The following is a 13,466-nucleotide window of genomic DNA, read 5'->3' on the forward strand; positions in this document are numbered from 1 at the left end:
GCAGGAGTTCTAGGCTTGCACAGCCTAGAGTTGACTTTATTTCCTATCATGTGGATAGAAAGTAGAAAGTTGATAAACATGAAAGGTGTGTCAATAATGTTAAATCGTTACAATGGGAATTTCAGTGTTCCAAAATAAGGACACGTCAACTTAACCAGAGTAAAAGAATTCTGGCTTATAACTGGCTGAATTCAACAGTTCTTGATGAAACGGATGTCTCCTATTTTACTTGATCAAGACCACCATCCTCATCTCTAATATTGTAAATTAGTTAAATCTCTTCCACAGCAATAACAACAACAATAATAATCATATGTCAAAGGAAAAATATTTTATTTCAGCCACACCCATATGGGAAAAGAAATCAAGATATTACCCTAAGGAATGTTGTTATTATTATTATTATTATTAGTGACATTTTGTCATAATGAAAAGCTCATCAGACTTGGAGTTAAAAGATTGGGTTATAGTCTCACCTCCATCACTTTCTAGTTTTTTGAGATCCTGGACTAGTCACTTGGGTGTCTGAACCTCAACTTTCCCATCTCTAAGTCAGGGAATATTAATAAACAGGTTGTCATGCTAATAGGGTTGTTGTGAGAAACAAACAAACAAAAGATATGCTATGTGAAAGGCCTTTGTAAATTTTAATGTTTTTTTATTAGCACCAGAAATTGCACTAGTATTTTTGCTCCGCTTCCTAAACAAGAAAACAGTTCCTCAGTTCCTCATATTTTTGGTTAAGAGAGCTTTTTTACGTTTGCTGTCTTCTGTGATACCTATAACAGTCCTGGGAAAGTGGCAAGGAGAAGGGAATTTGGTCCTGTATTCTGTTTCAGGTACATTGGGGTTTTGGATAGAAGCATATACCTGAAAACAGGAAAAAAAGAAAAAAAATGTATATATACATAGAGAGAGAGGAGAGAGATCAAAGCCCAACTGAATAAATAACTATAAGTAAAACTCAGGTAGTGTTTTCAAAGTTTAATGTGCATGAACTACCTGGGAGCTTGTTAAAAATATAAATTTCTGGGCCCCAACCTTAGGGATTCTGAGTCAGAGGTTCTCATTGGGGCCCCAGAGTCTGCCTCTTTACACCCCGCTATGTGATTCTGATGCAGGCGGTCCTGGGAGCATTCTTAGAGATACTATCTCCAGAATGAATGGACATCATAGCATGTGTTTCCATGACTTGGGGTCAGAGGGAATTTGCCATTTTTTTTCCATCAGAAAGAGAAGGACCACATGTTTTGGTTAGTGTTTTAGAAACTGCATGATGAAAGAGGGATAAATGGTTGAAGGATGAGGTGGAGTAAAAAAAAAAAAAAAAAAAAAAAGTTATTTCTAAGCACAGAACGTAGCCAGGGGGCTGATTTCATCCAGAATAGAAAATTAAGAAGAAACTAGAGATGGCATCATCACGAAAAATGGTCAGAGAAAAACAGAAGGAGAATGAAGGGATAGGAAGGAAGTGAGGTGGTCCCATGAGTCCAGGTGACATCTTCTGCTATAAAACTAACTCTGAAGCATTCATTTTTTCACCTTTATTCAGCCTGAGAAGCATGACTTTCTCCATTTCATTCAAGAATTCTTGGAGAAACTAGTACAGCTTCCTGCCACCCCCCACCCATTACAGAAAGCCAGGAGATTTGGAATCAACGGATATTTGGACAGTATTTACTATGTACAGGAGATGGCATTAGGGGCTGAGCATGCTGAAATAAGTCCTGAGGGTTCATGTTTATACCCCTGTCTCTCATCTTGGACGATCTTGGAGAAATCTTGGTCATCCTGGACAAATAGAGTGTAATGATGCAATTGACACATTATGGGCTGCTTCTTCCAATAGTACTTAGACACTCTGGAGTTCTGATGATGTTAGGTAGATATTTCCACTAAAACATTTTTTTGCTTTAACTCTCTAGAAAGCACAGATTTGAACCCAAAGTGTGAACTAGTGTCTTGATCTACTGTAAAAATCTCAAATTGGCGTGTCTTGGGACATAGATCAGCATCTCAGAACTACTTTTCACTGGGGACTTGCTTTCAGCGTAGACATATTTCCTTTTAATTAAGTGTGCCAGCTGATGAAGTGGCTACCCACAAGCCAGGCAGGAGTCTAAGCAACGTAAACCGTTAAAAGATGTCATCTGGAAAGCAGCTAAACGTCTCCATTCTCGAAGAAGCCTCCAGCCTGAGGAACTAAGTGAACATAATTAGAGATACATCTGGGTAATGGCCTCCTATCTGAAAAGGTCACATGCACACCTTCCTTTGGTACTGGTTATGTCCCATCATTATGTTCCGTCCTTACTCATTCGTCTCCCACTGGTTACCAGATGGCCACGACCGTGTTGGTATCCTTAACAACTGTTTTGTGCAGTTCCCTGCAGCATGGTAAAAGCTTGAAATAATGAGTGTTTTCCCTTTGGATAAGCAACTGACATATCTGGGAATTGCTTACAAACGCCCTGATGATGTGGTTATAGAGAGTGCTGGCAAACTGGGTCATGGAGCCTAAATTCAGCTTGATGTTTTGCAGGTGGCAGGATAACAAAGGGAGGGGGTGCCATTTCTCAAGCTTAAGATGAAGGAAGGGGGCTTCCCTGGTGGCGCAGTGGTTGAGAGTCTGCCTGCCAATGCAGGGGACACGGGTTCGAGCCCTGGTCTGGGAAGATCCCACATGCCGCGGAGCAGCTGGGCCCGTGAGCCACAACTACTGAGCCTGAGCGTCTGGAGCCTGTGCTCCGCAACAAGAGAGGCCGCGACAGTGAGAGGCCCGTGCACCGCGATGAAGAGTGGCCCCCGCTTGCCGCAACTAGAGAAAGCCCTCGCACAGAAACAAAGACCCAACACAGCCAAAAATTAAAATAATAAATAAATAATAAATAAAAAATTAAAAAAAAAAAGATGAAGGAAGGATTCATCCACGCAGAATCTGGGTTTTGTAAATGAGCGCTTAATATGGTGAGGTGTAAATAAGCATTAAGATCATTGTAAGAGGGAGTTTCATTAAAGTTGCTGAAACATTCTCCTGAGTTAAGTTGGTTCTGATGGAGCTCTCACAGAGATGCCTGGGGAGTCCTCTCAGTGTGGTCCTCTGCGTTGTGCTAAGTTACCAGATGGATTTGAGAAACGTTAGAAGATAGGGGGTATGGGTTGGGGGGAGGGCGGGGAAGGTGGATGTATCAGTCACATTGAGATAGATCACGCTGCAAAAACAACCTCCAAATCACAGTCTCACTTGAAACAACAAGTGCTTACGTTTATACATCCATTTAGGACCAACCAGGGGCTTTGCTCTGTGTTATCCTCACTCAAGACCAAGACTGGCAGAGTAGCCACTGTCTGAAACATTACAGATGTCCAGAACAAAGGGAGGGAGAGAGTGTGGTCCATGGTACACTGGCTCTTAAAGTAGCCGCCCACTACTGCCATATTTCATTGGCCAGAACGAGTCACACAGCCGTTTGTCCTCAATGGGCAGGGAAGTATGGCCTTTCCACAGGACCATAGAGAGAATGAGAAATATTCATTGAGCAAAACTAACAACCACCAGAGCAGATGACGATGCTCTTCAGACCCACAGACATCGCTCTGGGGCCAGATGACCTTTACAGGGGCTTTAAGCGCTGAAAGATGACATAATCCAAAATAAAAGCAATACCAAACTGTGGAAAGAAGTATAAAGAAGCTCAACAAAATTCTGATTTTTTTCCTACGGTGATGCCTTTAATGCTTAAAATATATATATACATCAGATTCTTTCAAGACAGTTTTCTGGTTCTGCTGCTTGCCGGTGACCTAAACATTGCTTAATGTGTCTGTGGGGTTATCCATCCCACTCTTTTCCTTTTCTCTGCCTGAGGCTTTTTCATGGAGCTGGAGGGGTGATGGTGCTGAGAGGATGCTGGCAGTAGCCGAACTGTGCTGAAGATAAACTGATGCAAGAGTCTTTTTGAAGACTCTGTTTTTAGTACAAAACCAGAGGTGCTCATTGAAATGATGCCAGGGCCACGACAGTTCTCTGTTGGAGGGAAAAGGGTAATGGAAGTGTTTTCTTGTTTGTCTAGGGGAGGACGAGGAAGAAACGAACGTGATAGTTCTCAGCTACCCTCAGTACTGCCGCTACCGCTCGATGCTGAAACGCATCCAGGATAAGCCGTCTTCCATTCTCACGGACCAGTTTGCATTGGCCCTGGGGGGCATCGCAGTGGTCAGCAAGAACCCTCAGATCCTGTACTGTCGGGACACCTTTGACCACCCAACTCTCATAGAAAATGAGAGCATATGCGATGAGTTTGGTGAGTCTTTTTTTTTTTTTTTTCCTACATGAAACTTGTGCGTGTGTGTTTGGCTGTTTTCAGTTCTTGTGAAGAGCAGTGATGGGGAACGGGGCTTACTTTGACAAGCCCTGTGTGCCACCCACCCCTCCCCTCCCCCCAGTGATTGCGGCATAAGACGTCATTGCCACCTTGGCAGCCTGTGTGTACCAGGGCCCAGGATTATTCTTTAGAATTTGTTGTTCAAGACAGAGTCTGGAGTTGTTTGGTCAACCTTGAAATTGGACTTCATAGGACAGGAAGCTTTTATGCTAGTTGCTTCTTAAAAGGGTTCGGCTATTCAGATACTGATTTTTTTCATTTAACTGATCACTTCCTTTTCAGTGGTATAAGGAGCTATAAAAATTCGCCAGTTTAAAAAAAAACACACCAGTTTAACCACTTCAGTATCATAAGGTAAATAGATATAGATAGATAGATAGACATAGATAGATAATAGATCCCCATGCCCCTTAATTTTGTCATATACATATATCTTTATACACTGTGCCCATCAAAGATGGGTATGTGCACACATATCTGTATCTGCATCTCTGTTCAGCTGATTGGTCATGAGGTCTCTGTAGATAGAAAGGAAGGAAGAGAAGAGATCACATCCTAAGTCTAGGAGACCTTTCATGATGCCGTGAAAGACTGGAGGCAAGATAAAATCACATCTCTCACATCTTCACTTTCTCATCTCTTTCTTGAAGAGATTGGATCATATCAGTGGTTCTCAATAGGCTGGGCAGGGACATCAGAATACCCTGGGGGCGCGTCATCGTAGTACACGTGTCGCCTGGCAGTTCCTATACTTACAGAGGCAAAGGCACCCCCAACTCTCACCCTCTCCCTTCTCTGGGAATCACCACCGTAGAGTGAGCGGGGTGATGACTGAGCCGCGCTGGCCCCCATGTGGGTATCTGGGTGCAGACGCAGTGGAGACCCCTGGCCTAGAGAGTATGACGGGGTCCCTTGGGGCAGAACATTCCTTGATTCTGTTGGGTAATGTCTTTCCGAGGATGCCTAATTTTGCGGATTATTCAGGTTCAGATTATTCTGCTCAGCCGTTACAGGCCTCACCGTGGTTTGGGGGTCCACGGTGTCCTCTCCAGTCTGATTGTTCACGACTCCAGCAGCCCTGGAGCTGCTGCGGGGGTATTGTAAGTAGTAGGTGTGTGGGCAGATGAGGGTAGGGTGACCAGACGGCTCATCTTGATCCAAGAACGAAGGGAGAAAAGAGAGGAAGGGGACCTAAGTTTATTAGACATGACTTTTTTTGTTGTTACAAACTTTTTCCAGGTGCCTTTCACAACTCTGGCTTATCGGTCTATAAGAGAGTAATAGTGTTTATAAGAGAGTAATAGTAATAGAGTCAAGTTATGATTTTCTTATCGTTCTTAATGTTCAAATAACCTTTTTATTTAAGTAGATGAATGTATCTAATACATTTTTAAAACATACTCTCTTTTCAGATCAACATTTATAAATCTTCCCTTTTCAATACTTCTCTTTTGAGTTTTTCATCTCTAGCCCCTACTCCCAGGACAAAGGGTTTCTCTGTCCTGCTTGCTGCTCAAGAGGTCTCTAAATTTCTGAAACAGAATAGAACTGAAAAAATGCTTTCCCTCATTTAAGAGTATTCAAAATTAGAGTTTCACGTGTAATATAATGAAAAAATGTTTTAACCTTTTTGGCTAATTTAAGAGTTATTAGTCATGGAGTTTCAAAGCTGTTGTATCTAGAAGTGGTAATAGAAGTTCCAGTTTAACAGCGATCACAATGGTTGTTTAAGAGTTACTAAATTAGTTTTAAATGTTCTCACAAACACAAGCATCTGACTTTTGAATGTTTTCCAGAATTTTCTTCTGGTATAGCTAATTTTAATGCTGTTTTTCTTCTCCAGCCTCTTAAAGTGGAAGCTTTCTTTTGAAATAAAGGTACCTTTAAAGAGCTTCTAGATGGCTAGTCTAAAAATTGGAATATCAGATTTTTTTAGTTAAGTTTCTACTTCAAATAGTTGGGACTTCTTACAGGGTTTCATTTTAGTAAGTGAACAGAAAAAAAGCTTATTCTGACCCAATTTGAACACGTTCACCAACATCCCTCCCCCACCTTGCACTTCTGGTCATACATCTCAATTTCCAGAGAAATTCCTTTTAAACCTCCAACTGGTTATATTTGAAATCAACATGGGTTAAAGGGTTTGTTGAAACGCGGGGTTGGATTTCTCCAACCAACAGTTGGTGGAAGAACATAAATTTAATTAGTGACTGGCATTAAACAAATGTTCCTAATATTAAACACTGCCAGATGACTGAAACACTTCTGTCAGATTACCGTGAGTGCCGGGGGGCCCACAGATGAATTTTCTGCACAGTATATATTCTGTACCACACGTTTGGTGACTTCAGTAATTGGTCAAATGTAATTTAGGTAACAGTATGCCTAGGCTGTAAAAATCAAATTTTATTAGCCATATCACCAGGTGGATGAATGGTGGAGCTGATGGCAAAGAGTGCATAGCATTTAGCAGCTACGCCTTTGACACATGAAATTCATAAATTGCCGTAAAATACCTCCAAGGTCCTTCTCGAAAGGACAGTGTCTGCTTTCCTATGATTAAATAATGTTTATTTTATTAACTAATATATCTTTTGCTTTCTTTTATTAAAGGGGGTTACGGAGTGAGGGTGGGAGGGAGTGTTCCAAAGATAAATAAAACACAGTCCTTGCTTGTTTTGAGGATTTAAAATCTAATTGGGGAAGACAGGATTAACGCACCTGAAAGGTTAACTCATGTTACAGGAAAGTCAGTGATGAAGTATTGGGTGAGTGCTGTAGAAGTCACGTGCAGTAGGCATTTCACAGTGAGCTGGGGGCATGCAGGAGATGGCCTGGCTGGAAAAGATGGTCATGTCATGGCGAGGGGTCAGGGAAAGCCTCATGGAAAAGGCAGAGCTGGATCTGGTTTTTAAAAATAGGGAGAAGCGGTGGGAAGGGGAGGGATAAATTGGGAGATTGGGATTGACATATACACAGTGCTGTATGTAAAATAGATAACTAATAAGAACCTGCTGTATAGCACAGGGAACTCTACTCAACACTCTGTAATGGCCTATATGGGAAAAGAATCTTAAAAAAAAAAAGAGTGGATACATGTGTATGCATAACTGATTCACTTTGCTGTATGCCTGAAACTAACACCACGTTGTAAATCAACTATACTCCAATTAAAATTTTTAAAAAGTAAAAATAGGGAGAGAGGTTATTAGAAAAGTTTTAGAAATACCTAGATCATTTAAAATTCAGGTCCAGACTCCATTAGGAATGGCTGCCTTTGCCCTGGGTCAGCTGTTGGTCTCTCTTAGATTTGTTTGCCCTTAGTCATCACCCTCAGGAGGCCATGCTCTCTGGGTGGGATTTATAAATGGCCTGACGCCCCCTCTACCAGTAGGACATGAATGTGAGTCGGTGGACCCGGGCTGGGACAAACCCAGGCCGTGGCTTTGGACCGGATCTGGGCTTGCTTTCTCGAGCAGGGATGTCCCCTCGTGTCCTCTGTGTGCCATCCAGCTTACTCCCATTCCCCAGGTTCATCTCCGAAAATGGACTTTGCTCGTGTGACCACCTTGCCCAACTGCTCAGACACCCCACCCCTTTCCCATTGTTTTAATGTCGTCCACTGAATAACAAATTTAATTGAACAATAAAAGTAAGGCTTTTAAATCTGCAACGAGTCCCTGTAAATAAATTCTCCATGGAATTTTATGAAGCTGTTTAATGAAAAGTTTGATTAGAAACTATGAAAGAAAAAGAGAATAGATGAAATTTCATCATTTAGTCCCACATGACAGTAGTGTCATTTTGATTTTTATTTACATTGAGATATTCAGCATAGAGTAAATATATCCTGGTTTTAATTAACTATTCTCCTTACTTGGGAAAGGTTATTTTAGGCTTGAAGGGTTTTGATAGCATACCATCTGCTTTCTTCAGTGTATTTTATTCAAGTCCCTTCCTTGCTTACACTGCAGCACAATGTCTAAACCTATGACATAAGCATAAATTGAATCGTATTAATGTTAGGTGATTGAAAAGCTTCAGCCTCAGCATCCTGCCCGCATTCTTCCATCTTGTCAGTTACAACGCTCTGAAAGGCAATGTGCTGTTTTCTTAGCACAAGAGAGTTGACTATTTTTAAAACTAAAGCAATGGACTCCGCACTGAAGCATTATGAAAACTGGTTGTCTTGCACATGCAATTAGGAAACGAGGTTATAATAACAATGAGGGGAAAGTGACATTATGAATGGCAATTTTTTTTCATAAAAATCTTTACCCTACGTATAATTCCCGCCCCCCACTGTCCTGTCAGAATCTGCTAGCATAAGACATTCTCTGACAGCCCCCCACCTTACTTTTACCTCTTTTTATAATGTGATGATCCTTTTGTAAAACACGTACTGTCATTTATAGTGTGTTATTGTCTGTGCTGTAGAGAAAACACACACCTGCAAACATTTTGTCTGTTTTTCCTGTTAGAACAATAAAATGTCCACCAGTTTGTAATGCACAATGTTTACATTAATATCACACAAATTGATTTCACATGTGTGAGGTGTTGACAGCTAAATCCAAACAGAGGCACCCGCAGTATGGTAGATAAATGGATAACTTTAAGGTATTGGCTTCTATCAGAGATGTGAGGCAGACCCAACGTAAATGAGATGAAATCAGTTTTTAAAGGTGGGTGAGGCTAAATGGATGAAGATATGGTTGGTTAAAAAATTAATAAAAGTATGGTTTATTTTGGTTTGAGTTTTGAATTGCAGAGAGACATAAGAAGTCATGCTTCTAAGTTCCTTGGCAGATGGTGTGTGCACGTGTGCGTGTGTGCATGGGCTTCTTGACCAAGGAGTGGGATGGGGTTAAAGGAAGGATGTGGTAAATCACCCGAACAGAACAGAGATGAGATGGACCGTCATCTTGGTGTTTGGTCCACATGGAGAACACCGTGAACCCTGATCCTCGGGGAGAAGTTGGCTACATCAATATTAAGACATAGCCTCTGCTGAGGGGCTGGGGGGTAATGTGGTATAGTATTGAATAAAAAGAGTGCCAGGCTTATAGGCACATAGCCCCGGTTTAATCAAGGCTCAACCGTCTGATTTGCTGTGCTCTGGGCAAGTGACGTAAGGCCCCCTCACTTGTCCCATCTATAAAATCCAGTAGTAACAGCCCACTTGCTGGGCTCAGAAAAAATTTGTATTCACTTGATTTTTTTTTTTTTTTAATTCTCTTGATAAATGAAGATTCTCAATTGTTTCTGTTGTAGTCTTAGGCGTCAGACAACTTGTACGTAGTCATCTAAACCCATCGTCCTCTTTGAATAATAAAGGAACTGTTTTCCTAAGGCTCTGGGGCTCTTACTGGAACCTTAATGGAAAAGAATAGTTTTCTACTTTTTACAGTATGTTTTAAAGACGCTTTTCTGACTCTGCCCTGAACTTTCCGTTTTCCTGTGGGGTGAAATAATGACATTATAGACAAAAGGAGAAAAAGCAAAGGGAGGGAGGGAAACAGAAGAGGGGATGAAACCTTGACGTTTTATGAAAGAAAACTCAGGACCTATAAAATTATTTTGAAGTGTAAAGGACGAGCTGGACGACACAGCCTCTTCCCCTCTGAACATCACATGTTTTGCTGGAAATGAAAGGAAAGGCAGTTGTTTTGCTAAAGATCATGGGAATTTGTAAGTGAGTAAACATTTTTTCCTTGCCAAAGTAGGTTTCATGGTCTCAGTGGATTTCGATGATCTGATGGCTTTATTCCTGGCCCCTGTCCACATTCAGGCTTCCCCTGCCTGCCTGCCTGCCTGCGGTGCCCACCCACCTCCCAAATGATAACAAGGCAGATGTTTCTCTTTAACTGAAGCCGAGTGGCAAAGGAGTTGTGCTTCTTGTACATTGCTGTTTCCGTAGAAGGCCTTCACCTTCAGAGATCTCGCTTGGAGGACTGCTTTGTCTTGGAAATTTTCTAGAGGTTCTGTTTATCATTAGAGGATGGTCTAACCACGACCACTCCTGGTACCTCCTCTTTATTCCACATAGCTGCCAAAGCAGGGCCAGAGAGGATGTTAAGTTCATCATACCACATAGTCAACCAAACCCCAGTACGTCTGCTGGTAGAGGTGTGTGGGATGTGCTCTAGAGTACATGGAATGGTGGACATAGGGCTTTGGCTTCCAGGACAGTGAGACACAAAGAGGACTGGAGAACAGGCCTCCTTGGGCAGAGGCGTTGGAAGCTAGGGTGCCAACCCTTTTGGGGGTTAATAGAAAGAATTTTTATGTTGCTACTGTAAATTAATTTACAGAGTCGTGATATATGAAGTGGGTAGGATTAGTGGATTTCTCTTCTGTTTTTAGAACTTAAAATGTATTTTAAAATAACTCTGGACTCCTTTTGTAGCTGAGTGGACTCCATAGGTTATTGGAAACTATTTGGACTCATGGGTTCAATACACTCTGTTCACCCCAGAAGAAAGGATTTGTGTCTATATTGGCTAATATTTCACCTAGGATTTTATCGAGAAAAGCAAGAAAGTTATATCCTATTACTTTAGCAAGATCAACATATTCCTCTCCAGGGTGAAACAGATATTTTTATCAGTTAAAACGCGCGCGCACACACACACACCACACACGCTACAGGAAGGAGCCAGGTCGTTGAAAAATCACAGGCAGAAGTGCTGGTTAGGGGTAGGGTTGGTGGAACAAGGTCCCGAGTAAGTCTGTGTTCATTTGATTTTTAAAATCTTCTTGATAAATGAAGATTCTCTCTAAACTCCTTCATTCTATCCTGTCAGGGAAACTGGATTGATTTAAGTTCCTTGGACTGTGGGAGAGGCTCTCTGGGGATGCTTAGGGCCCGGGACGTTGTCTGATACACAGTATGCCCGTATCCACTCCTGTGTTTCGCCAATATCTATTCAGTACCTACAGTGCAGCAAGCGGTGCCTGTGCACACAGTTGTGAACAAGACAGAAAAATACCCTACTCTTAAGGATCTTACAGTGTAGTATGTGGGAAGGGTATTAGCAAAATGTGCGATAGCCATGACCATACCTCCTCGGTATAGACCATGCCTCACGGGGTTGTTGTGAAGATTAAATGAGTTAATCACTTAAAGCACTTAGATGGAACATGGCAAGTACTATTTAAGCACTCACGTTAACAGAATCTTCTTGTACCTCTTGCACCACCCAATACTACCTTAACCACATATGGGGTCCACAGTGATTCCTCAAAAAACATGCACAAAATCGTTTCATACCTATACAGACTGCCAGGGAAAATGAGGTATCATTTGCTTCTTAAAACTCATTCGACATCCGTTCATTCCAGAAATACTTGTTTGTTTGTCCTTCTGCCTGGAATGTGTTTCCACAGATATCATGGGTCTGGCTTCTTCTCGTCATTCCAGCCTCAGCTCAAATGTCTCCTCCCCAGAGAAGTCTTCTCTGACCTTCCCTCTTCCACAAATCTGGCTCTATCCCATCACCCAGTGTATCATTATCGTCCTATCACTCATCCCTATCGGAAATGAACTCCTATATTTGTCTCTTTACATGTTTTAGTCTGTCTGCCTCCTCCCCACCCATACTATATGTAAGCTCTTTAAGAGCCAGGAACTCTTCTGTCTTTTCACAACCACGTGCCTGGAGACCAGAACAATACTTGGCACACAGTAGGTATGTAATAAATATCGGTTACATGAATGAACGGATACGTCCATACTGTGTATCGATAACATTGCTCTCTGCCATTTTACAGATGAGGACATTTAAGCACAGCAACATGCCACAGCTAGCAAGTGGTAAAACCAGGTCTTGAGACTAGACAGGGTGACTCTTAACCATGATACTTGCGTGCCTCTCACCTTGGTCCCTGCTCGGAAAGATCTGGCAGATTTCCGGAGATCATCAGGCTGACAGGAAACAGATAACTGACCACCAGGTCTCTAGATGATCAATGTAAAATAGGTTCTGTAGGATTTAGAGGGATTGGTATGTGTTGGAGTGGTTTAGAAAGGAATGATGGTAAAGATTCAAAATATGAAAACCATTGGATTGGGATCAAGAAACTCTGATGCCAGCGTCTTCTCTTGTCTATGTTACACCCGTCTCCCTGCTTCAGCCCTTGCTGTCCTTTGGTCTCTTTTCAAGACAGCAGTCAGAATGATCATTTCCCTGCTCAGATCTCCCAGTGGCTTCCCACTTCATCAGAGAAGCAGATGTGAGTATCAAGCCCTTTAAGAGCTGGAACTCTTTAGAAGTTGAAGGGGGCAGTAGTAAACTAGCCTGTGTTCTCCGAGACTCTTTTTAAGGCATGGGATTGCGATGCTGACAGGACTTTCATTGTACACCTCTCTGTAATTTTCTGCTTAGAGTGCCTTGGCTTTCCCAACTTGGCATCCTTTTTTTTTAATGAAAAAATTATAGGTCTAATTTCAAAAAATGAAATGTATGCAAGCTTTCCTGCTTCTGTCACTTCTTTATTCCTGTAGCACATAAATCATTTCCCTTTTTAAAATTAAATTTCGTTTGCCATGATTTGGAAATGGGTTTTCAAAGGACGCTGAGTAGCCAAGCTCTTGGCAAAGGAGCTAGCTGTGCTGCCTGCTCAGGAAATCTCCTCATTGCTGGCTGGCGTGGGCCTTGATTCCATCATCTGGGCTTTATGCTCCCTTTGGAAGTTGCCTAGAAATTCTCTCCCTAAGACTCTCCTCTCTGAACCGCCTTTCTGGCTATCCAGTCGTCATCTTGGAGGACGAAAGAACATGGGACTTGGGCAGAAGAAGGCTGTGCGTTCTGATGCTTCTTGGGTGCTTATCCACACATTCACTGAGCACCAACTCTGTTGAAGGCAGAGCTCCAGGCGTTGTTGGGATTTTGGTCTCTGTTCTCAAGACACTTACAAATCAAGGTGGTTGAGATAAACCGTAGAGCAGTGGTCACTGCCACTATTATCTGTTATCCTTTTAACAATCCTGCCTTTGACCCATGAGCAACCTTAGGGTCACATGGTGGCTGCAGGGTCACAGGCCTAACGTGCTGCTGACGTGCGAGTTGTACCGCCCCC

General features: G+C 42.2%; 1 protein-coding gene across 3 annotated transcripts in view; it reads left to right on the forward strand.

Annotated features, from left to right (window-relative positions):
• Positions 1-13,466, forward strand: part of ARID5B (AT-rich interaction domain 5B) — a 189,879-nt gene that overhangs the window by 88,782 nt on the left and 87,631 nt on the right. For all 3 annotated transcript variants that reach the window (XM_057530645.1, XM_057530646.1, XM_057530647.1), the window contains one exon: positions 4,074-4,304. In XM_057530645.1, the coding sequence (XP_057386628.1) occupies positions 4,074-4,304 (231 nt within the window). The remainder of the gene's footprint in view (positions 1-4,073; positions 4,305-13,466) is intronic.

Source organism: Balaenoptera acutorostrata, chromosome 16 (genome assembly GCF_949987535.1).
Source record: "Balaenoptera acutorostrata chromosome 16, mBalAcu1.1, whole genome shotgun sequence".
NCBI classification, from domain to species: Eukaryota; Metazoa; Chordata; class Mammalia; order Artiodactyla; family Balaenopteridae; genus Balaenoptera; species Balaenoptera acutorostrata.